This window comes from Drosophila suzukii, chromosome X (genome assembly GCF_043229965.1).
Source record: "Drosophila suzukii chromosome X, CBGP_Dsuzu_IsoJpt1.0, whole genome shotgun sequence".
Lineage (NCBI taxonomy): Eukaryota > Metazoa > Arthropoda > Insecta > Diptera > Drosophilidae > Drosophila > Drosophila suzukii.
In genome coordinates, this window is record NC_092084.1 from 7,362,734 (window position 1) to 7,387,033 (window position 24,300).

At 38.5% G+C, this 24,300-nt stretch overlaps 2 protein-coding genes and 1 long non-coding RNA gene across 6 annotated transcripts in view; 1 reads left to right on the top strand and 2 right to left on the bottom strand.

The window, feature by feature from the left end:
• Nucleotides 1-1,071: 1,071 nt before the first annotated feature.
• The window catches only part of LOC108017012 (uncharacterized), a 41,588-nt gene continuing 18,359 nt past the window's right edge, over nucleotides 1,072-24,300 (bottom strand). For 2 of the 3 annotated variants that reach the window (XR_010654820.2, XR_010654819.2), the window contains exons 2-3: nucleotides 1,456-1,599; nucleotides 1,072-1,301 (exon numbers count right to left, since the gene is read on the bottom strand). This is a non-coding gene — a long non-coding RNA (uncharacterized lncRNA). Of the gene's footprint in view, nucleotides 1,302-1,455; nucleotides 1,600-1,658; nucleotides 1,810-24,300 lie in introns of those variants that run through there. The other variant, XR_010654818.2, reaches the window with a different exon arrangement.
• Nucleotides 3,124-5,069, bottom strand: LOC108017009 (T-cell activation inhibitor, mitochondrial). The gene is made up of 2 exons (XM_017083964.4): nucleotides 4,527-5,069; nucleotides 3,124-4,303 (listed from the first exon to the last, which is right to left on the bottom strand). Exons 1-2 carry the CDS (start codon nucleotides 4,932-4,934, stop codon nucleotides 3,206-3,208), a joined length of 1,506 nt encoding a protein of 501 aa, XP_016939453.2. The 5' UTR covers nucleotides 4,935-5,069; the 3' UTR covers nucleotides 3,124-3,205.
• LOC108017010 (uncharacterized) lies at nucleotides 5,694-9,039 on the top strand. Of its 2 annotated transcripts, XM_065867933.2 has the most exons (3): nucleotides 5,694-5,763; nucleotides 7,156-7,365; nucleotides 8,476-9,039. In XM_065867933.2, exon 3 carries the CDS (start codon nucleotides 8,506-8,508, stop codon nucleotides 8,944-8,946), a length of 441 nt encoding a protein of 146 aa, XP_065724005.2. In that variant the 5' UTR covers nucleotides 5,694-5,763; nucleotides 7,156-7,365; nucleotides 8,476-8,505; the 3' UTR covers nucleotides 8,947-9,039. The 2 variants fall into 2 exon arrangements, with proteins under 2 accessions (XP_065724005.2, XP_016939454.2); XM_017083965.4 differs by lacking the exons at nucleotides 5,694-5,763; nucleotides 7,156-7,365 and adding an exon at nucleotides 7,734-8,354.

Here is a 24,300-nt window from a genome sequence, read left to right on the forward strand (position 1 = left end):
TATTAATGTAAAATTAGGACCACTTCAGTTCCTTCCTTGATCCACTTGCTAATTAGACTCACAACTATCAAATAACGCCTTGAAGTACCTTTCAAATTTTATTATTTCAATTTCCGCTACCGAATCCAGAACCAATTTTGGGAAACTTTCCGAGAAGAACTCAGGCAATCACCCCTCGAGCTTGGGCACACCCCCTTTCATTAGACTCGTCCATTGTTTGGCGTTATAAACCCACAAAGCGAAATCTATTCAAAGTGACACTCGACAAGATTGTCATGGGTTTGAGTTAGGATTTTAGGTTTTGGGTTTAAGGGCTCGAGTTTTTTAGGTCATACAATATGCGCACCCATATACACCCTTCGAACGGCCATTGGCCACCCCATTTAAATTGAATGCCGGGCGTAAAACTTTTGAAAAGGACACTCGCAAGCTGGACACTCCGAATATGGGGGTCAATTGATGATGATGAGATGACTGCAAATTAGATTACAAACGCTGACGATGATGATTTTAATGATGGTGCAAATCAGCCACACATGGGAGTACGAGTATCCCTTAACCCCGTTTCAACCGACTTACTCCGATTTACAAGCTTTAAATCTCTATGGAAACGAGAAAGGCCCTCAAATTTACTTTATTCATGCCCCTGCTTTTGAAAAAAGGCAAATCGAATATTTAGCACTTGATTCGGATGAGTTCAAATGAAGGAAAGACACCCTCTACATTTTTGACCAGTTAAAAAGCTTGCTAAGGGTAATCAAGCCAAAAAAAACACATTTAAGAATTACTTGGCCTAATATAAAAAATATAAACGTTTATTAATCTGGAAATTCCAGTTAATTTTAGATTACTAGCGGCGCCACAAATTTTATGTTACAAATCTGTCTTCTGTTTACCGTAGTGAATTTAGAAATACTCGTAACATAGAACTGGGAAGATTTTGTGCACATAACCGGTATCGAAACTCTTCGGTTAATCAAAGTGTACGAGTCCCATTTGTAAAATTCGCTATTACGTCAACAATTTTGATTTAAATTTTGATTTTCATTTCTTCATTATGTCATTCAACGTTTGATGTAGAGCCTCCGATAGTACAGGGCTCGACTTATAAAACCATTTTGGGGCCGCGCCGTCAATTTGTTTTCGATTTTTGGAATCGATGGATCGTCCAGCTTAAGATCACGTATACCATTCAAACCAACGTTTTGATCATCGCACTTAATTTTCTTGGATGTTGGGACTTCATTGGCTTCGGATGGGTTTTTCTTGGACGACATAATGGGTAAATGTTTCTTGGCGGTCTGTGAAGAAAATCACAATTTATTTTCGAATTCAAAACCGTTTAAAAATGTGTCCAATTAAAAAAAACGCGAATTCTTAACGTTGCTTGTCGTCGCAAACTCGAATATATCACGAATTTGGAAATATTTTTATGAATATCCCAAAATAACTCACCTCAATCCAGGACAGGGACCATCTGGCTTTATCTATGGAGGGAAAATTCAAGCGCAGGACTCTCCCCATATCACGGAGTTGACCCATCCACTGACTTACTTTAGCTTTGGCCATAATACAATGATTTTATATAATGTGATAAAACTGAAAAACAAAAAAGAAATTTAAAATTTTTGGAGGAAAAAAATAAATGTTTTTCTTACTACAAGTATATGCGTACGGGTTGCGAAGATAAATGTAACTGAGCTAAAAAGGTCTGGGGCTAGGCAACTGGCCTTTGACAGATGGATATGTTGAGTCCATGGACTACTTGTTTTTAGAAATTTACAAATTCCAAACCTATTTATTTCAGGTTGCTTCGATTAAAAGGAAAACGGGAATTCGAACCAAATGCATATGGGAGTGAAATGAATACTTCAGGCCTTGTTTAAAATGCTTAATATCCTTAGAATGTGCTTTTATCAAAGTATTCTATTGGGAAAGATATGTGATATTTTTGAAAATCATTACTGATACTTGGTAGCAAATTGTAACGGAGTAAAATTCTTTACCCAGTGGACACTCAACGGACACGTGTGGTGGAAAATGTGGGTGAGAGGTGGATGACAACGTCTGGAAAACGAAAGGGCAGGAAGTGGAGGTGGAGGTGGAGGTGGAGAGGCACAAGGAGGATAAACGACACCAGACAAACTTCGCCGGCTTTAGGTTTGAAGTTCCGGGTTCACCATACCATACCATACCATTCCATACCAGGCCAAACCAAACCAAACCAAACCATCCCCATGCCCACTGCTCGACATTGATGGAGCGAAGCCATGGAACATTAGCTAAATCTTACAGAAAATTTCGCACTACAGGAGGAAAACGGAGGGCGCAGGGTCCAGGGGCTTCAACCTCCCAAAAAACCCACTCCATCTCCATCCGCCCCTTCACGGGGTTGCAAAGGAAAACATAGCTCAAAGGGTCGCCATACAGAGAAAAAACTGTCGTATAATAAACTGTTATAAATATGCTTAGGTTCGTAGGTAATAAACTACCAGCTTAATTTTTGTAATAATATTACAAAGTCCTTAAAAAATGTTACTAACCCGAAAATACTTTAGTTTAGATTAAATATTACAATAGATTTACAAGGTGGCCCACAACAATGATCCGTACTCTGCCGATTTTCTTGGAATCCATTGACATAGGTTACACTGATATTACATATGATATAAATGAAATATTATGCATTTTTGATAGATTTTCTCTCTCTGCAGGGATGCGATGGTCGGAGATGGGTAGTGTCAACAGAAGTCGTATAGGGACACGTTCAACCCCAGAAGGGAACGCCGAACGAAAAGTACAGGAAAATCCCAGTCATCCAGGCAAGAGTTGCGAACTTTGCTTTGGCCCAACGATGGTCCTGTTCAGTTTAGTATTATTTTTTTTTCTTTACCAGAATGCTTTCCTATTTCTACATTCAGTTCACCCAAAAAGCCTAAGGAATGTAATGAACCAAAAAAGGAAATTCATCTGGGAGCTTAATGTACCAAAATATTAAACTTAAAGGTAGACAATACAAATTGGTTGAATAAACAATGTGTTCAGCTGACTAAAAAACATATGGATAAATAGAAGGTATGCATTAAAACAAATGAAAATGGTTTAGTTATAACTAAGAATACCTTATAATCCAACTATAAACCAAAACGTATTTATTTATCAATTTAAGTGGCACAACTTTTTTTATGACATCGTATGGGAGTTCCTATTTTTCGCGGGACATAAAGTCCCAGGGAATGCAGACGATGCCATCGGTGGGCACCGACCAATAGTTGGTAATGTGTAGACTAAGACCTCGGCAGGACTTGACGCCACTTTGAAGTAAATGCCGCAGGGCCTGGACCATTTTGTCCGGGGTCACGGAATCGTCCTTGCTGAGTCGCTGCAGACCAAGTTCCTCCTGGCATTGCCGCCACAGCTGTCGCTCCACCTGGATGTCCCGACGATAGCGACTAAATCGGCCACTTGCCACATCCAGGTTCCGACAGATGAACTCCACAAGTTGGGGGCCCGAACATGAGGCGGGTGCCAGGAAAAGACCAGTTTGACTGACCTTCGGTGCATCACTGTCCGGCACAATGGCCAACTGATGATCCTGCAGCGATGCCGGCAGCTCTTGGACACTCTCCTCCAGCTTCAAATGTTCGCTGACCGCCCGGATGACCCGCTTCAAGCTGCCCGCATAGGCACGGGCCTCACATCCCGGCTCGGGAACCTTACGCCTCTCAATCCGGATCCCGAGCAGCACGGCGGACAGGGCTTTCTCGAACAACGGAACCAACTTTAATTGCTCCTCGTGCAAACGCATCTCGGCAAGAAAAGCCAGCCAACCCAAGGGGGAATCACCGGAGAAGAGCATCACATCACCCTCCAAACTAATTCCAGTGTACGGGGCAAAGACCACAAATCGATTTCGCAGTGCTCCCAGCTGACTGATGACTTTACGATCCTCCGACAACTCCTGAAGATTCCGAAGGCAATGGTAATAGCGCTCCATGTTGCAGCCACAATCGTAACGGGTTCCACGAATGCCCAGCAATTGGACCAGTGATCCTTCTAGAGCCTCGATTTTGGTGCGAAGAGAGGTGACCTCAAAGGTCTGGAAACGGGCCAGGGCCTGACGCATCCAGGTGTCCAGGGAGTGCTCCCCCTGGGTGTCCTTAAAGAGGCTGTCCTTCAGGGCGCTGAAGTTTTTTTGAACTGCCGCTGGCGCCTGAGGCGGTCTTACTTTCTCCCTGACCGGCTTTAATTCTTCCTTTCTCAGCACTTTTTCCAACTCCTTTTCCATCTCATGTTCTTGTCGCTGAAATGAAAAAAAGGTAGACAGGGATATTAGGAAAAACCAAATGACTAGAATCACTCACAAACGTGGCTAAAAGTATGCAACACAAATTTTTGTACTTTGTTTCATTGCATACTTTTGGACAGTTGTAAGTGGTTTCAAATATGGCATTCTGATCACGATTATTATTAACACATTTTAGTATTAAATCTTTTTAGTAAGTTGCTTAATAGTTTGAACTTACCTGCTCAACCTGGTTGTGTTCCTTCTCCTTGGGCAGCAGCTTACAGGACCTCAGGATATTCCTTATCACCGCCCTGGGGTCCAGCAGACTCCGGTCCACCTGCACTCTAACCAAACGGCTTACCACCTGCCCTCCGGTCTCATCCGAACTCGAGGGCATGTAGAACTCCAGTTGACCATCGGGCGGAAGACAACTTCCGGGTGACGACGTTCCAGTCAGGGACTCCAAATGGGAGCTGAGCAGCCGCAGTGACTCCTCGTTAACCCGCTTCTCTGCCGGACTGTGAGCCAGGCGATCAGTCTGAATGGCCTGGTAAAACGGACGTAGAGCTGTGACCAAATCCGTGCTCAGCAGTCGTCGACAACAGTCGACAATCCTCCGGCGACCCAAGAAGCGCAGTGTGGCCATCTTTAGTGCTGCCAGATCGTTTGAATTTTGAAAATTACAAAAAATTGTGATATTCCCAGTTGATGCTGACAAATTTTGCAATGATTCCCGACTGCCATAAAGATGAAAAACAATCACCTCTATCAAATAATGCTGATATTTAAAGCGATTAAAAATTTCGGAAATCAGCAAACAATTCATTTAAATTTTACAGCTACTAAATAAGTTTGGCAAAATAAACACAAATGTTACACCTTTGTTGTAATACCAATTGACGTTGCTTTTTAATAAAACATGAATTGTAGGTTGCCCTACGGTTACCCATGTGTGAACAAAAACGAGAAAAGGAATATTGAGGCAATCCCAGAGGCCGCATAAAATACTCCCTCCTCCTCCAGGAGCAAATAAAACTTTAGCACACAAAACACGCACATAAAAAAACGTCGCACGTTAACCCTTTAAAGCCGGTACTTGTTAAGTCTAGAGATATTTTTTCTTCCCTCGCACATTCCTTTTGTCATGCATTATGCTATGTGGCCAAAGGGATAAATATGGCCATTTCTGAAGCCCTGGCAAAACAAAAAATTATGCAAGTCAGAAACAGCAAAGACCATCTGCTAAGCTAAGACATATCATTTTATTTTTAAAAATGTCCTTAAGGGATGTCTATCGGGTCTGCAGTTTAAAGCAGTGGTCGCCGCAAAATAAAGTTGGTGAAAGTTTGATGACAATGTGATGAAATGTTAATGACACAACCCAGAATTTGTAGATCCATCCCGACATAGTCCTCCAGCGACCGCCAAACCCCTACAAAAACCGAAGTCTCCGAGGTCCCAAAGCGAGACCTTAAGTAAGTCCTCAATGCAAACATAAATAATATCAAGATAAACATACAATACATAACAAGTTACTTAATCGTATAATGTTAAATTGATATTGGAAAATGTAATTCTTCAAAGAGAGAAAAAAGAACGAGAAAAATTATACCTACAAGGTGCTAGAGAAATCACTCCAGCGCTAAGTCGTGAAACTCACCACATTCAGCGTTCTTTGATTTCTAATAATATGAACATCAACTTAATTAGGTTTTTTAGCGTATGTTTTTATAAAAACGCGCAAATGATTATAATATAGATAATCAAAAATAAACGAGGCTTTAAAAAACCTTGTCAGCGGGGTTCTTTTACTGGAACTCTATAGAAGACAGTAAAACTCAAATTCACCAAGATTATTCAAACATTTATAAATTGTATTTTATCACCAATGACTTTTAGTCTTTATTAATTCCTAAAAACAAAATTTGTACAGATATTTTAAGTTCCAGTAGAAACCCGTTAAAGAAAATCAATTAAAAAAACTAATTTTCTGTTATAACTTGCCTATTGGCGTGTACAGTCGTACTTCTTATACGCAAGCTTGTAAGTTTTATAAAAATCGTACAAGCTGAATGGATTTTACATGTTGTGAAAACGTTTTTTCTTCAATATTATTTGAAACATTTTTTTTTAAAGACCTAAGTGACAGGAACATTAAATTCTAGATAAAGACAGATCAAAATTGTAATAACTTTGTAGACATGTTTGACTGTAGCTAAAACGACCCACAGACCAAAAGACCGACCGCCACTCAAAGCGCAAATAACAAGGGTAAAATATTGCATCTCCAGCAGCTGCGAACACGCACTAGGCCCCTCTCTTTCTCGCACTCTACATCCCTCTCTTTCCATCGCACTAAGACCGTCTCTTTCTACCATCACACTGCAGTTGAAAATTACTTTTTGCATGTGTTTTTCAGTTTCTTTCTGTTTGTGTTTTTCCCCATTTTGTTTGCTGCCCCGTTTCCATCGCTTGCTTTTTCACACATGCCACTTATTAACCTCAGAGTGGCGATGAGTACAGAAAATATTTATTTAAAATATAAAAATGTGCCACTACTTGTTATTCATTATTCAGACTGACCCACCCATCTCGGTCTTTGACTTGATCTATTCAAATTCGATTTTGGAAATTCTGGTTAAATTCTCTATTTATTTGCATTTATAGGGATTGGTGACTCCGACATATCAGTTGGTTCAAACTACAGATAAAAAAAACATCATGGTCAATTTGATATTCACAGGATAATTGATATATACATACAATATACAAAGTTGATCCGAAATTTTATAAGATCAATCCTGATATCTAATAATAGATTTAAGCGAAACTTATTAAGAACCAGAATGCCTTTATAAGCCGGATAGATTCCCACTTTCAGATACCAAAATGGGACGTCCCCAGATGGAAAGAGATCCCGCTGCAAGCTTTGCGAAAAAGTGTTAACCCATCGGCCGGGAAATGTGAGGCGCCACTATAGTATTTACCACCCTCACATCATCGTCCAACTGGCGCCCAAACGTTGGGTCATCGCCGAGGACAAACTCATTCCCAATCGCCAACGGCTGAACAATCCGGTAAGTAGTATATGCATACATATTTCACGGTTTATTAGCACTAACCGAAACGTCACTAATCGAAACAAAAACGAGTCACACATGGGGGCTGAATACTAGAAATGAGGGAGCAACACCAACATTTTAAATATTACAATTACTGTATCCAAATGAAGGCTTCTGGTATAGCACCAATTAAACTGGAGTGAGCGGAATCATTTACATACTATCTTTCTGGATTGTTTTTATATCCAGAACAAACCCACTGGGTGACATACGACTGAGCTAAAAACTTAAAGGTTTATGTAGCTGGTAATGTCTTAACAACATCTTAAGACATACATCTGCAGTGAGCAGATATCATGATGTTCTGAGTTATAAACGGCTCAGCAAGGGATGACCCTCAGGTGTTGAACCGCATCCGAAACGTAACGAAAAAAATACAATAGCAACAGGCCCGTCGGTAAAACCGAAACCAAAGACAGGCCGAAACCGTTTTAAACCGGTTCAGTTCAGCATAACGTTGTGTGCCGCTTTCTGTGGTGGTTCGTGTTCCGCTCTCTGAACCGCTCCTCTCAGAGCTGAACCGCTCTCTTCTCTCTGGTTCACAGAACGGTTTCTTAAATTTTTTTGCAGTCTGGTCAGGCGAATTCAATTTAGTCATCGAACGTCACTCAAGTACGTCGCATCGCAAATCAAAAAAAAAGACCTATAAAATGTCAAAAAGGTACCCGAATCCGGTGTCGAAGTACTTCATATATTACGAAAAGACTCGGAAGAGCACCTGCAAGGCATGCAACTTCGACATGGCAGGTCGTCACTCCGAGAATCTGATGAGACACCTCAAACGCAAGCACAAGGATGTCTACAATTCTGTGGTGGCCGAAAAACAGGCCATCCTGGTCCGTCGCCAGCAGCAGGCAAAAAAGGTCGAAGTAGACCCGAAAGATCACGTTCTGGCCTCCATGTTCCACTTTCCATCGGAACCCAAAAAAATTCTTATCACTAAGGTACACCACATCTCTTTGACAAAGCTTAGAAGGGTACATAGGATAAAACATCCTATTTTATATTATTTTTAAGATAACTATCGAAAACCAAACTATAGTACTTATTGTAACTATCTTTCAGGATGCCTCTCAGCTGCCGACCAATAGTAGCATGGAAACCACAGATATGGTGGATGATGAAGAGACCGGCGATGGAGATAACGAGGACAATGCATCCGGCAGTCAATTCGACGGGATCTTTATTGGGAAATCGGAGCTGCCCGATGAGGTTAATCAATTGGACAACTCTGGGGACGTCGAACTGGAGACAGTGGCTGCATCCATAGCCAAACCTTTGACATCCTTGAAGGCAACTACACCCAGTTTGGCCACCAGTTCCACTTCTACTCCTGCTCCTGCTCGTGCATCCTCATCGAACTGCCCATTGGATGGTGATGATGCCTTCTACCTTCAATATCTGGGCAACAAATTGAGCAAATACTCGTCCCGCACCAAGAACACAGTCCAGTTCCAAATCAATCGCATTCTGTACAAGGCCGATATGGGACACTACGAGGAATCAAGCCCTGCCTGCGATTCCGACTCCTTTTAGGAGTTCACTTGGCGTATGTGTTATTAAGTTCTAAACTAAGTATGTTACTTTTTGCATAGCAATCAAATAAATCATTATCCCACGAGTTGTAAAACATGGCTAAGACTTGCTTTGATTGGTTTTCGGTAACAACTAAATGTTTTAATTATCATAACTCCAATCAGGTAATGTTACATTAATGGTAGCAGTAGATGAAGAGTGTAGCTTATGAAATGTTGCGCTATCCATAACAACTTTAACATTTTAAAGTGTTCTTAATAGCGGACGTTTGAATTTGAATTACTTCTTATTGATATTCCAATATTATTTAGTTTTCTCTATCTTTTTCCCTGACCCGTATAAGTTTATCCTTTTTTTTGCATTTGACTCGTAATTCCACGGGGGGTATTTATTACCTGCCAAAACAAAAAGCATTAAAATGTCCACAAATCAGGTCACTTACCCCCTTGAGTTTCCTACCTAACAACATGGAGAACATTCGGGCAAATCAGATCGTTGGCCCCTCGTTTTATTTTTTTTTTGTTTACTGGATAAGAAATCGGGGTGGGGGGCGGGGGGCTTTGTGGCAAGTTCAGTACCCGCACAGGGTCAACATCTTTGGAATCCCTCGTTGGGAGGGTAAAAAGTGCGTAGAGCTGGGATTTTCGCTTTCCACTCTTGTGGAAAGTTTCCTTTTTTTTTCGTGTCTCATTTTCCCCGAGAGCAGATATATATGTATTTTATGTTTGGGTTTTTGTGCTCTTTAAAGCGACAGAAAGAGCAGCAAAAACTCTTCACTGTGAGTGTGGGTCTGTCTGTATCTGTATCTGTGTATCTGTATCTGTGTCTGTGTGCCGGCTGACCGGCTTTGTTTGTATCTCTATCTCTCTTCCTGCAGAAACTTGCAAACGAAACCTGCAACGTCTGTTCCCAACGAAGTCCCTCCTTTTGCCACAGTCCCTTCATCCGTCTGTGTCATACAGTCTGTTCATATAGGGGCGCCCTGTGTACTTGTAATCCTCCCCAACTCCACCTCTCTCGATTATATATCGCTTCAACCCCCGTCCACCGTCCACCGACCACCGACCTCATGGCAATTCGATTTATGTGTAGGCTATGCGTTCCGCGTCCTTTTGGCGTGTTATTAAAGGTTCATTACTAAATACCAACGAACTTTTGTAACTCGATGAACCATCTGCCGCAAGTACTGGATATGTATTGATTGAAAAAGAACAAACCTGAATTTGTAGTATTAATTTTTAAATTCCATTAGGACAGTACCTTAACTACCTTTCAACTAAAATACTAGATTATCTCTGGCCAGAAAACAATTAATTTCTATTAAATATTAAACTTCTCAAGCAGTCCTCCACTAAAACGCAAAAAGGAAGCCCCGAAAGTTGTAAAGAAAGTTTGTGTTATGGGGATGAAATTGTGTGAAGTTTGGTCGCTAAACTCTAATGCCACTCAATTATGTTTAAGTTACTTAAGATTTGAGTTAAGCGAAGTGCGAGACAAAAAAAGTTTGCTGCCTTAAGGAAAGAAGAATCACCTTAAAGGTAAGACTGATGAAAAGCGTATCCCTACACATTGTTTATTCGCTTTTCCAGTTGTTTCTCTTTTCTAAATCATTTAAGTTAAATGTGGAAAAAAGTAAGGATCCTTTGATTAGCTTAGGGAATTCAGTTCAGGAATTAATTACATTTGAAGCAGATCTTTTTTCAAATTGAAATGTGTTTGCCACATGTGGGGGCGTGTCACTGATAAGGCGTTCGTTTTCAGGACCCCGGGGAAAAGTTGAGATTTCATCGGATGAATGATGATGCCTATGCCTGTATGGCTATAAGATAAGAAAATGGCAAAAGGAATCCGAGCCTTAAGGGACCAAAGAAGCGGTATGGTCAACCATATTGTGTATGGAACGTGGAAATGGAAAACAATAAAGCTTCAGAGTTCACCAGCTCCAGTTGGTCGAGTGCCACATTTCTAGATCCTCACTCCAAAATAGTAAATTTCTATATTTTATAGCTCTTTGCCTTGGTAGCATCTCTAATTTTAATAAGCAAAAACTCCAAAAATAATATTAACAACAAGTTGATCGATTCAGGATAAAGTTTCCCCAAAGAGTCAACCGAAAAAAGGCAAAAAACGCCCACAGAAAATAATTAGAGGACTCTTGCCATTGTAACCTTAAGGCCCCAACTGTTTACCCAGCTCCAACCCCTTTTGTTCTTTCACCCCAACTGCAAAAAAATATAGAGTGAGCGCCCAAACACCCCCGCTAAAATGTCAAATACCGAATACCAAATCGACATCCCTATCCACATCCTCCAGAGATGTGGGATGTGGAATGTGGGATGTGCTCCTCCAACCGCCAGACGGATAAGTAAACAAATTCAGCTTTATCTTCAATAGGAAACAAGGAAAACAGAGTTCTCCCGTTGAGGTTCGCCTTTGACATTTAACAATCTTTGAACAGCTGAAAGATGAGAACAAAAACACCAACCTCGCCATAGATACACACATATGCCGCACACAGAGGTATGGGTACACACAGATATATATATATATATATATATATGTATGTGATGTTTGCAGACAAAGGCCAACAACAAGTTGCCATGGGAGTTGCCACCAAAATCTTTCGTTCGCACTCAAGGCAGCATAAACAAAAACAACAGCAACATCAAGAAGCGCAACAAGAAGCCAAGGAATAGCTATAAAACCAACAACAGTAACGGGTGTACCAAGACCAGATGAAGTACAGTAAATACTGCCTCGATGGTTGCACACACCAATAAAAAAAGATACAAAATTATACTAATTTTTGTTGGAATACCATATTAATTTGGAATTGATATCCGAAAAAAGAAGAAATTCAATTTTCAATAACTACTTAACATTATATTGTAAATATTATATGGTTGTATAAATATTAATATGTCTTTTGAATACTAAATTGATCCCAACATTTTTTTCTTTTACAAAATATACAACTTATATGGCTTATATGGATTATATTGACCAACTATAATAGTAGTGACGTGTGTTTTAATGTTGCTTTGGTAACTATTGAATAGTAAAAATATCATAAAATGGTAAGTTGTGTGTATTTTGTTTTTGGGAGAGTAACTATTTCGTTGGTCAAATGTATAGGCTAGGAGCATTTTACTATTATGTTGGTAAATTGTATCTTAAAGTTTAAAGATACAAATAAACTTTCCCAAACCCTCAGCTATAGAATTTATAACATAAGATTTCTTAGTTGAAAGATATAAAGTTATAAGGAATCTCCACTGTATTTCAGCCCAAAGAAGATAACGTTTAACAAGAACACCAGCAGAATGAAAGTAGAGAGCAAGTAGAAGGAGCAACAGGGAATAAAAGAAATATAAGTGAAACAGTAACATCCTGAAGGAGGAGAGCTCACATATGCGACAAGGCTAATCCCAATAATCTTTTAGTTTTCACGAAGATAACAAGATATAACATTTTGCCATTTCTCTTGTCTTTGCCCCCCTGATATCGCGCTGATTGATTCCATGAAATGGGGGGGGTTTGCTTGGGAGTTATGCAAACTAGGCACACAACCCTAAAACACATGTATGGGGGGGGGGATGGGATGGTATAGGGATGGTATAGAACCATGACAGACTGCCTGACATTTCTCCCGCTGCTTCCATGTAATTCGCTTTACATTTTTCCCTTTTCGGCTGTGTTTCCCAATTTTTTTCTATTCTTTTTTTTTGTAAATAAAATAGATGAAAATCAATTTGACGTGTCTTGAATTCTGTTTTAGGTTTAAGGAACTCGTTTTACAAAAAGATAAAAAGGCGAGCACAAGAGCAGGGAAAAGGGAAGAAAGAGGATCGAGGGGGACACGAATGGAAATAAACTCGAATTGTGTACACGCAAAGCAAAAAGAGGCAAGGGAATGCACAGAAAAAAGTTTTTTCTTAGTTTTGAGAGGGTTTTGAATAACTATAGGTCCCTATTTTCCAAATCAGAGTTATACTCCAAGGTTGATACAAAAAAACAGACATACAAGCTATCCTTTACATCAGCGGTTGATAGCCTCGCTTTAAGTAAGCGTAGGAAATGGCTCTGCCCAACCTCTGCCGGTACACGTACAGCGTACAATATGCTTTATATTTAAAAAATGTTGTAACTAAAACTCCTAATTTTTTCCTCTGTAGACGTGCAGAAGAGCGATACAATTGTGAAGTGTGGAGAGCAGAAAAAAAAACAAGGAACGTTAGGGAAACCTACATAATTCTTGTAAAACAAACATACGAAAGTACAACAAAACGCCACAGAATGTGGAATACAAGATGAACTTATCGAATTTGTCGCTCCCATCAGCATTTAAGGGTGGCAATAATTACATCAATCTTTTTACCATTTCAATTTGAAAACAAATCGAGCCACTCGAACTTAACAACAACAACAACAGAAGACGACCCCCCAGGGGAAAAACCAAAAAAGAATAATGAAAAGAAAAGAAAAGAAAGGCAAAGAAAAGAAAAGAAAAGCCAACTAAAGCGAACGGAACGAGGAAAGAAATGAGGCGAAAACTGCAGGAAGGTCCCGTGGAAGTGGAATAAATACACTCATTTAAGATGGATTTGTCGGATTGAATTTGGGTCTACAAACAATGACACATGCATTCAGAATCTAGATCATAAAATTTGCATACGCTTGTCCCCAAATCTAGGGGAATTAATATACCTCAATACCCTTAACCTATTCACAAGCGGAAGTTACTCAGAATAATGCAATAAGGTATCCATGAATTACCCGATCCAATTAAGGTCTTGAGGAAACTAGACCTGGAATAATCCTAAAAAATCAGTAATAGAAATAAAACAAGTCGTACAAAATCATACAACATTTATATATTCAAAAAAAAACTTAGCAGCTCTGAATAATACAATGTACAAACATACCACAAAATAGCAACCACTGAACCGGATTGTATTACAGCTTTGAAGGGACGCTTTGAATGCATGCTGTTTTATACAGCAAATGTCCAAGGGTGTTCTAAAAACCTCTAGAGACCTCAAAACAATAGCAAAGGGCTCATAAGTAGGCTTTAAAATTGGTTATTTGGACAGTATAATGAAAAGATTTAGGTATTTCCGGGATCGATTCAAAATCGGTTATCGATGACACAAACGGATGCCTAATCGAATCAATTTGCCGCCTAACCCATATTCCCATATTCAGGCATCAGGCATTCCGAACATCAGACATCTAGCATCTCAACTCAACTCATTTCATCTCCTCTCATCTCATCTCCTAACCAAAGGGAGTTTTCCTGTTTTTCCTCCACTTTCCCACTGGCACACACGTATACACGAACACGAATACACCTAGATATATGCGAGTTTTCTGACGACAATGCCCCTCGAAGGTAATAGAAACGACGCGACGGGAGACGTCAACAGAAACGCTGACGTCCACCGCCACCGCCTGTCAGTCAAAATGGGAAAATCCGGGAAAAAGAGGGTGGGAAAAGCATCAGGGAGAAGTCCTCATGCAGTCACAAACAACAGCCACCGAAACCTCATCATAATCATCATCATCATCATCGTCGCCCTGAAAAAATACAAAATACAACAAGTCCTGGAAAGAACATTGGGCATTACGTATTGCGGAAAGAAGCTGTTCGGTATTTGAACACCTGGACCTTTGGAGATTACCATATATAAGACCCAAGTGCCAAGACAAATACAATTTGCCGAGTGACTTCCGAGTTTAGCCACGTGTCCAAAGTTTATTTTACACTTATGTCAACCACCCGCTCAAATTAATCAAAATTTGTCCAGCAAATCACCCCCTGGTTTCAAATGAAAATTTAAAAAGTATTAAACATTTAATTTTTTTTCCAAATGCTAACTAACTTTAAGAAAAATATTACTTTTTTACCAATTTAAAAACTACATGATTCAGGTATTTGTCAAAAATGTGACATTTTCCTTCGGTTTTTCCATCGTAGTTCAGCCAAATCAAGGCGTACAGTTAAAAGACCGACTGTTTTGAGCAGCTTACTAAATATGCAAACGATCCTCATCATTTTCAGGAAAATTTATTTTTTGACCACTATCACTTATTTTGCGAAAAATGGCAAAAATTGAACATTTCTAGGTTTGAATGCCAATCGATTGGAAATTAAACAACGAGCTCAACGAGGTATGACATTCCTCATTCGGACTTATATTTTTGTTTTGGCAGCCAAAAAACGGAATTTTTATGGCGAAAAAAAGGGTTCAAATTATTGTCAAAATACGAGATTCCGATTTTTGTCAAAAATGTGACATTTTCTTTCGGGTTTTCGATCATAGTTCAGTCAAATCAAGGCGTACAGCTAAAAGACCGACTGTTTTGAGCAGCTTGCTAAATATGCTAACGATCCTTATCACTTTTAGGATAATTTATTTTTTGACCAATTTTTGCACTTTTTTGTAAATCACTTTTTTTTTGCAAAAATTGGCAAAAATTTAACATTTCTAGGTTTGAAAGCCAATCGATTGGAATTTAAGCAACGAGCTCAACGAGGTATGACATTCCTCATTCGGACTTATATTTTTGTTTTGGCAGCCAAGATACGGAATTTTTATGGCGAAAAAAAGGGTTCACATTTTTGTCATGATGATTCTTTTTCGAAAAATTGCTACAAATTAAAATTTCCAGGTTTGAATGCGAATAAATTGAAGATTTACCTACATTTACCTCCAACGAGGTCAGAATACTAATTTTGAAACCAAGGGGTTCTGATTTGAGCACCTAAAACGAACCAAAACAATTATTCAGGTTGAATTAATTATTCAATGTTATTATTATTGCTTAACATATCTGCACCCCTTCAAAAATTCTTTCAGCCGTTATGGTTAAGCTGTAACCGGTGTTTTAGATCAAATAATCTCACAGATACACATGGGGTGGAAATAATTATTGTACATACAATTTGCGTCACCTTTTTCACCACCAAAAATCAATTAAAATTATAAACATTTTCGTTTATTAAATTTAAGAAGGGTTTCCATTGCAGTCATATTATACGGCATTATTTCATTAAATATTCCAGCAATGGGATACGTGTTTTAAGGAACAAAAAGCTATTAAATAATTTTATCCTACTCATGATTTAAATGAGGATATTAAAAAATGTTTTTACAGCATCTGCTGTATCCATGTATCATTGGTCAATCACATACTATTACTCGCGCATCATTTCAGCTATAATCCCATTATTCAAGGATTAAAGATACCTATACGATTTCAGAAGTGAAAATGCAACAGTTATTGGAACCAAACTCAATTTGGCAGCATTGTGTCGGAAAAAGTGGGTTACGGGCTCCTATTAGATCAATTAAAATGCTTTTAAACAATCCAGGCAGCGGGAGTAAGGATAGTACGAAGTATGGTGTGTAGTATATACAACATACATATATGGGACTGGTACCCGTACAATGGGACGCACTTAAACTAATTAAGCCCCTGATTGCCGGGCAACCGTGGAAAGAGTGGAGAAGTAGAAGATGTACGGGGTGTAATGGTAGAGAAAAGCCCCGTAAACGATTTTGCGGGCTGCTGCATTAAAATCCATCAACGAAACGACAATGGGTGTATTGAACAGCGTCATCGCAATATCCCCTCTTATTTCTTCCCGTTCCCGTTCTCGTTCTCCAATTCTTCGGTTTTGCTCAGCGGGGGTCGCATTCGGTTGCATTCGAAACAGGAATGTCATATTCGGAGTGGTTCCGACTTTTGGATACCCGTCACTACCTGTTCCTTTACAAAAATATGTTGCATACCCCAAGGGAGTATTACCAAAACGCAAACATCTATGGTATCTTGCCTACAAATTATCCAATTTGCTACGTTTTTCGTATGTGGTTACATATCCATCTAACTTTTAAAGTTTCTATGGTCCAGACACAAATAGATATAATCTTCTTGTTGATTACCGAGAATATAAACATCTATTACTTTTATTTTATATAAAACCACTTTCTTTTGAACAGAATATACCATTTTTTTTTTAGTACCCGGCATAAAGAGAGAGGGTTTGTTTGCCGACCAAGTGGGTTTGTCCACGCCGCGTGGTGAATTTTTCTGGGCTGGAGTGTCTGGCGGAGATGAGGATTTGGTTTGTAGCGGAAGGGGAGTTTTTTGGTGGATGGTGGGTGGGTGGTTGGTGGATTGAGGATGTGCTTCGCTTCGTTTTGGCTTGATGATGCGTTGGAGTGCAAAGAATCAACACATACTCCACTGGGCGCCAGTTGCGACGCAATTAGTTCCTGGTCAAGGCCCCCCCTGAAAAAGAAGATACTTAGTATCCGAAAGATAAATGGATGCAGAGCAGTATCTACAAATCATATCTTATCTTGGGTATGTTCTAATATTTCCTTAATAATTCCTAAACAAAAGCTAATCTTTGGAAAAGTAGAAGAAAACATATCACAATGGAAAGCCCCGAAAATGAATTGCCCCAATACCTTTGTTTTTTATCTTTCAGATTTCATGGGAAAAAAAGGCCAGAGCTACACATTTTTTGAATTTCAATTAACAAATCACACAGAGAAAATGATTTCATCAAAAGCGATTGGAATCAAAAAGCGTTTTTAGCCTTAATTGCTTTTGCGAGAAGAGTGTGCGAAGAGAGAGGGGGACAGAGAGAGCGAAGAGCGAAGCAACCCCCCAATGACATTTTTGTTTTTTTTTTCTTCTTTTCTTTGGTTGCAACAGCAGCTGTATTAATTTTGAACAGCTGATGGGCATACCAAATTTATGATGACGTCGAACTCACACCACACAAATCGCACCAGACGAAGAGCGTAATCTTGAACGAAGAGAAGCACTCTCTTTTGTTGCTCTCTCTCTATCTCTTTTGGCCTTTGCTTCGAGGGGGATCACATCGCACTTCCGAGTGAGCGGGACAGAGCGATTTTGGGGAGACACGATCTTGACAAGTAACAGTTGTTTTTTCCCTCTCTCCTCTCCTCTCCTTTCACCACCTCTCCCCTGTTCTCTTTTTTTTGTCTTATGTTTTTGTGCCCCCCGCTTTGTCATGATGCGTTTTGTTGTTGCACTGATAACAGCTGACAATTGGGTGTGCGTGTGTACGTGTGCGCGTGTCTACAGCGGCGGCCAAGATAATATCACCTTTTGTTTTACTCAAAGATCAAATAAACAAATTGGTCAATCGCAAACATTTCGGACCTATTTAAAGTAACGTAATTTAACGTTATTAACTTAGTTGTTTCGAATCCTAATGTAACAAAATTTAAATTAAATTACTTGGAACTGTATAAGCCACATTTCTTAATTTGTAAGCTCCATTATTTTTTGTACCAGTTTAAAAAACATATTGAATTAAACACTTTTCAGCGCTATTTTTCTGTCCCTATTGTATGTATCTGTGTGAGGCTACCTGTGATCGCGATTGTGATTGACTTGATGGAACAGCTGCACATGTAAGATGCAAGAAGCAGAGCGAAGGGAGAGAGAAGAAAGGAGTGGAAAGGCAACAGCAGGCGAGAGGTCAATGCCAAAGGATCCTGGTGATATTTATTCCTTTTTCAGAATGAATATCCCCTAACCTTAGAAAACGTATTCTTCTTTTACGATTTCTCAGGAATCCCATTAAACGATTTCAATAGGAACATATTTTCACTCCATCACGACTAACCACGAATTCTTCAGGAAAAAAGTTAACAGAACCTTTTGAAAACTAAATTTTTTTAATATTTTCTAGTAATGTTTCATATTTTAAGTCTTACGCAGAGAGAAATATTCAAGTACATTGTTCTTAAATTGAGAACATTCGTTCTTAAAAACCGTTTAAGTACATTTTGGTATCAATGTTCTCAATATTAGAACGAAATAGTTCTCTGTTTAAGAACATTTTCAACTCAGATGAGAACGTCAGGAATTTTTTTGTGTATCAACTCCACTTGCAAACATTTGGTTTTCATCACGGATTCCCAGAAGTGGATCTTTTAGCGTAAATATGAAGGTTTGATAAACAGCATGACTCATACGTTAGTTCATTCTATAAAGGATTATTTTTTGCTAGATACACAACTTTATCATAAAAAGTAAAGATGAAATGGTCTCGTTTGATTACCGAGATTGTGTGAAAATGCAACCCCTTTTAAAACAGAAATGTGAATACAATATGCATAGGTTTTCATGGCAGTTAACAAAGTTTATGCTTAACATTCAACCAAATGTTTTAGCCATGACCTAAAACAAAAAGAAGTCAAACAATGCTTCACTCAATTATATGTATGTCGTTCTAAAGACTGTGTTGTCTTATAATTTACATATATTTAAATTGACTTCCGAAGACATTCAGGGGAAATTGAATAGCAATGGATTCTCGTTGACTTACAAACCTAAAATTCGACCATATCGCTATTAAACGATTTTGCCACTTCCTGAACAACAACCCCCCGAGAAAAGGAAACCCTCTTTCGGCATAATCCCTGCTTAATTGCTGCCCGCTTTTGAGACATAACCAGTGACAACCCTGCCAAAAGCAACAAACCGACACACAAAAACGCATTCTCAGCTGAACACCGAAGAAAAAACTTTTAACTTCATTTAATTATACAAAATTATATAATAGTGTTTAAGTTTTAACAATTGTATTGATTTTGTGTATGAAAGATATTAAGCAAAGTGCTTAAAATTCCCAAGTGTTAATTCTGATGTCACATAATCTCATTTAATTGCATATATATGGGTTTCTTTTTGGTCACTACATTTTTTTTTTGTGTAGTACAACACCCCCTGCCCCCTGGAGTACCAGAACACCCCTGCCCCTGTTTTGTTTGCAGCGCCTAGTGCCTTTGGCCCTTTATTTTATTGCCTCTCGTCGTGGCTGCCAAACACGGATACACACACACACACACAGATACTCAAACACAAAAACATACAGATACGGATACAAAAACGTGGAAGGGAGATGGCTAGAGCTGGGCAAAAAGAGACAGGAGAACCGCGTAGAGATACAGAAAACGTTGATTATTAATTATGAGACGCTACGGCCGATAACTGTGGGCTAGTTCACCACTTACTGACTGGGCCTTATCCATATTGGCCAAGCCCAGTTGGCGAAAATCCTGAAAATGTGTGTGTCTGTCTGCAAACTGGTTACAAAAATGGTTCTCAAATGATTTTTAGACTTTGAGTGACTTTTTCACCTTATAGCTCACCAATCTCACCAATCACAAATTGTCCCTTAATAATTTTGAATTACAGCTGGAGTGTAATAACAAGATGGATTTGCTAATTAACCAATCAGTCATGGCTTGGTTATTTGTTTTATCTATATATTAATAAAGGTCACCGGTGACGGATTGTCCATCAACGGACTGTGAAAGCGGTGAGAGGGTGACATTTTTATGTAATTGGCAGTCAAAGCAATTTGTAAGCCCAAAGGGCAATCAAGCAGTTACATTAACATACTAATTTTTATCATCAACATATTGATTTAACACCAAAATACATACGTTTATATATTAGATGTGTACATAGAGAGGAAAAACCAAGAACATTGTGCTTGAATTGAGAACATTCGTTCTTAAAAACTGTGTATTTTGAGCTGAATGTTCTTAATTCCAGAACGAAATGGTAGGAACTTAAAAAGTAAAATGAGTTGATTTCGTTCCATTTTCAAGTTGATTTTTTTTAACATACATATATGTAAAAATTGAGAAGCTAGGACAGAAGCCTTAGAAAGTTTTTCTTTTCTTAAATTTGTTTGTTTTTCGGTGGTGATACGAACCCCCTCCTGGCCATTTCTTATGGATTAGGCCAGGAGTAACTCAATACCAAATACGAAAATACCAAACATTTCCAAAACGAAGCGAACGGAGAAACGAGCGTGCAAAATCCATTTAAGTTGTACAACTTCAGTTTTGTGGGGAAGGGGGACACAAGGGGGGTTAAAAGGGAGCCAGAGGCAGTGACAAAGACAGCAAGAGTAAGAGCGAGAGAGAGTACTCATTGCACTTCTCCCGCAAAAAAAATTAAAACAAAAACAAAAACCATAAAAAGCCAAACAAACAAAAGCATAGACAGCAAACACAAAAAGTCAGCAAAAAACAGCAAAGACAAAAAAGCCAAAAGACATAAAAGCAAAAAGACATAAAGACAAAAAGACTGCAAAGACAGAGAAACGACGCCAAACTCAAGCAACATTTGATTGTCGGCCATGCACAGCAAACCAGTATAATTGCACAAACACACACATCGACACAATCGCAAACTGTTGGGCTCACACAGATACACACAAGTGCGGCCAACATTTTAGGTGGTTGCTGGAGGTCTAGTAACTTAAGCATCTAAACATAGTGACCCCCGTTCAGTATACTATTAATATATGAAATGTATTTTATGACGATCTAGAAAAGATATATTAGCGAAGTATATATAAGATACAGGATCTGATTGCTGCAGTTACTTAGAGTTGCAAATTAGGTGGTTCCTAGACCCCTAGTGAGCTATCTAGGTTTCTAAATATATTATCTTGTACAGTATACGATAGGAAAGATACCTTATTGAAATGCATTACTCAGTAAGGTTATTTATTTAACATATAGATACCTTAAAACACATAGTTAATAACTTAAAATGCAGGTATATTTAAGATATTGCAGGTAGTTTAACATTAAAACATCTTGTGACTTTGGCATCTAGATATAGAACCTTGATTAGGATACAATAAAAAAGAAACATGATTATTTATTTAAAGTAGTTAATCTCAACTCATTTCGTTGGTAAATTGGCTCTATAAACTTTAACACTTACAAATAGAGCGCTCATTAAGCTGTTTACAAATTTATATATTTATATTTATTTCAATTTCATTAACTCAGCCAATATTTCATACATAAAATTGTAGATCTAAAACCGAATCCCTAGTTTTCTATCAATATATATCCTTACAAACTAATCCATTTCGAATTTGAACAGCTAATATGTTGACCTTTGCTGTTAGGTTAGGTTTTTTTGAGTTGAATATATGTATTTATATTCCGAGTGAAGGGCGCGCTGCGCTCTCTTTTTTTGCTTATTTAGTTTTTGAGCATTTTTGTTCCTTCTTGGCCAGCAAAATTAACAAACAAAAAAGTAATAATCAAATGGGAAGCTAAAGACAAAACAAAAAAATATGTTCGTTTGTTTTGTTTTACTTTGTTTGTGTGTTTGACCTCGTCGCTGCTCTCTTTGGCTCTCTTTGGCGCTCTTCTGAAGAGCGGGCGCATTGACTTGCGGGCAGCGGCGTCGACGTCGACGTCGACGTCATCATTGTTGCGCGGCCGTTTAACTTTGTGCGGCAGTGTGCGTGTGCGCTTGTGTGTGTGTGTGTGCCATGGTCTCATTTCAAGATAATCGCTCTTCTTCTTCTTTGCCCCCCCCCCCTCTCCCCACCCCCTCGCTTCGGCCCATATTATTGCTATTGTAATTTAGCGGTTGGCTTTTTATTGTTGTTATAGTTTTATGCTCTTTTTTTCCTCGGCTGCTTAATGTTATTAGTTTTGTTATTGGCTTTTATTGAAATTGTATTTAACCCATTTTAAAAGCGTGTGTGTCAACAGGTTTTGACCCCAATTGCAAAAAAAATAAAGGTGTCAAAATGGTAGATAAGTGAAGCATGTGCTACATATATAAGAAAATAAAAACAATGGTGCTATAGGAAGTGGAGAAAATGCCAAGATGAATAATTATAACGAATTCTTTATAAACTATACCACATAAAAATGATATAATATACTGAAAAATAAATCATATCTTAAAATATTACAAAACAACTTGGGGAGAAACCGAAACTGAAACCAAAAAAAAAAAAAAGAAATTACTTTCCCATAGCGAAGATTTCGGGTTATGCGATTGTGTTTGCCTTTGAAATTATCAAGATAAAGATACTTTTGTCAATTCCCCTTCCTTGGAGCAACCCAGACCAACCTCCAAACTTAACCAAGCTGATCTTGAGAAATCCCAGACGTAAAATCGAAAACAAAAACACGTTCAATGCGAGAAAAATTGAATTTGTTTATGTTTAAACGCAATTACGCATGGAATTTCTACGAAATTCGAGGCAGCCTCACAATTTGTGGCTGTTTTTTATTTATTTTATGTACATACTTTTGCAATAACGAAATGGAAATCAAAATTGACAAAAGCTGGGGAAAATATGTACAATATGTACATAAAGTAAAACAGCTTTTGATGTCTTCGCTGAACTTCCGGCATTTTCTTGCTCATCTGAAATTGTTGTTATTTTGCTTTTGCCTCTGCTTTTGTTATTGTTATTGCTTTTGTTTTTTTTTGTTTTTGTTTTTTGTTTTGTTAACACGACACGTACTGCAACAAAGTTGGAAATGCGTTTTGCGCAAAACCTGTTAGGAATTTACGAAAGACGAGGAAAGCGGCAAATTAAGGAAAATGAGAAACATAATTAGAGGCAAATACTAATCATACAAGGTTTGTACACGGCAAGAAATAGATCTTTTGGGGTTACGATTGTCCGAAATATTAGAAATGGTGACCCAGAAGTAAAAGTCTTACGATCATAACTTCCGCATTTGTAACCCAATTTGAATGAGCTGTAACTCTAAATTTGAGATTTCTTATAAGACACAATACCCATTTGTTTTTAAGATATAGATATGTAAGTCATTTGTCCCATACTTACGGTTCCTTGAAATATTAAAAATGGTGACCCAGAAGTACAAATCTTAGGATCATAACTTCTGCAATTGTAACTCTAATTTGTGTTTTCTTATAAGATACAATATCCATTTGCTTTTAAGATATAAATATGTTAGTCACTTGTCCCATACTTACGATTGTTCGAAATATTAAAAAATGGTGACCCAGAAGTAAAAGTCTTAGGATCATAACTTCCGCGATTGCAGCCCAATTTGTATGAGCTATAACTCTAAATTTGTGATTTCTTATAAGATGAAATAACCAATTCAAAATAAACATAAAAATAAATATTCATAGAAATGTTTCCAAAAAAATTAATGTTTTGGAATGGAACACGAACTCTTTCGGTGCACAGTGTTCATTACAATGGGCCCAGATATCATCAAACGAAAATATGCCAAGAATTTCCCTAATGGAGGAAGGAGTTTAAGTAACTGAAAAGGCAAGAAGTCGCCGAGAGGGCGAAACAAATAAAAATCAGTCAAATAACGCATTTAAAGACACTCCAAGCTAAAACAGAAGACCATAAAAATGTTTTCTTCACGGCACTAAAAGAGTGACTGGGGGGGGGGGGAGGGGGGCACAGGGGCATGGAGCAAGCGAGAGGGAAACAAGGGGGCATTTCGTGTTACAGTTTCAATTTAAAAGGAA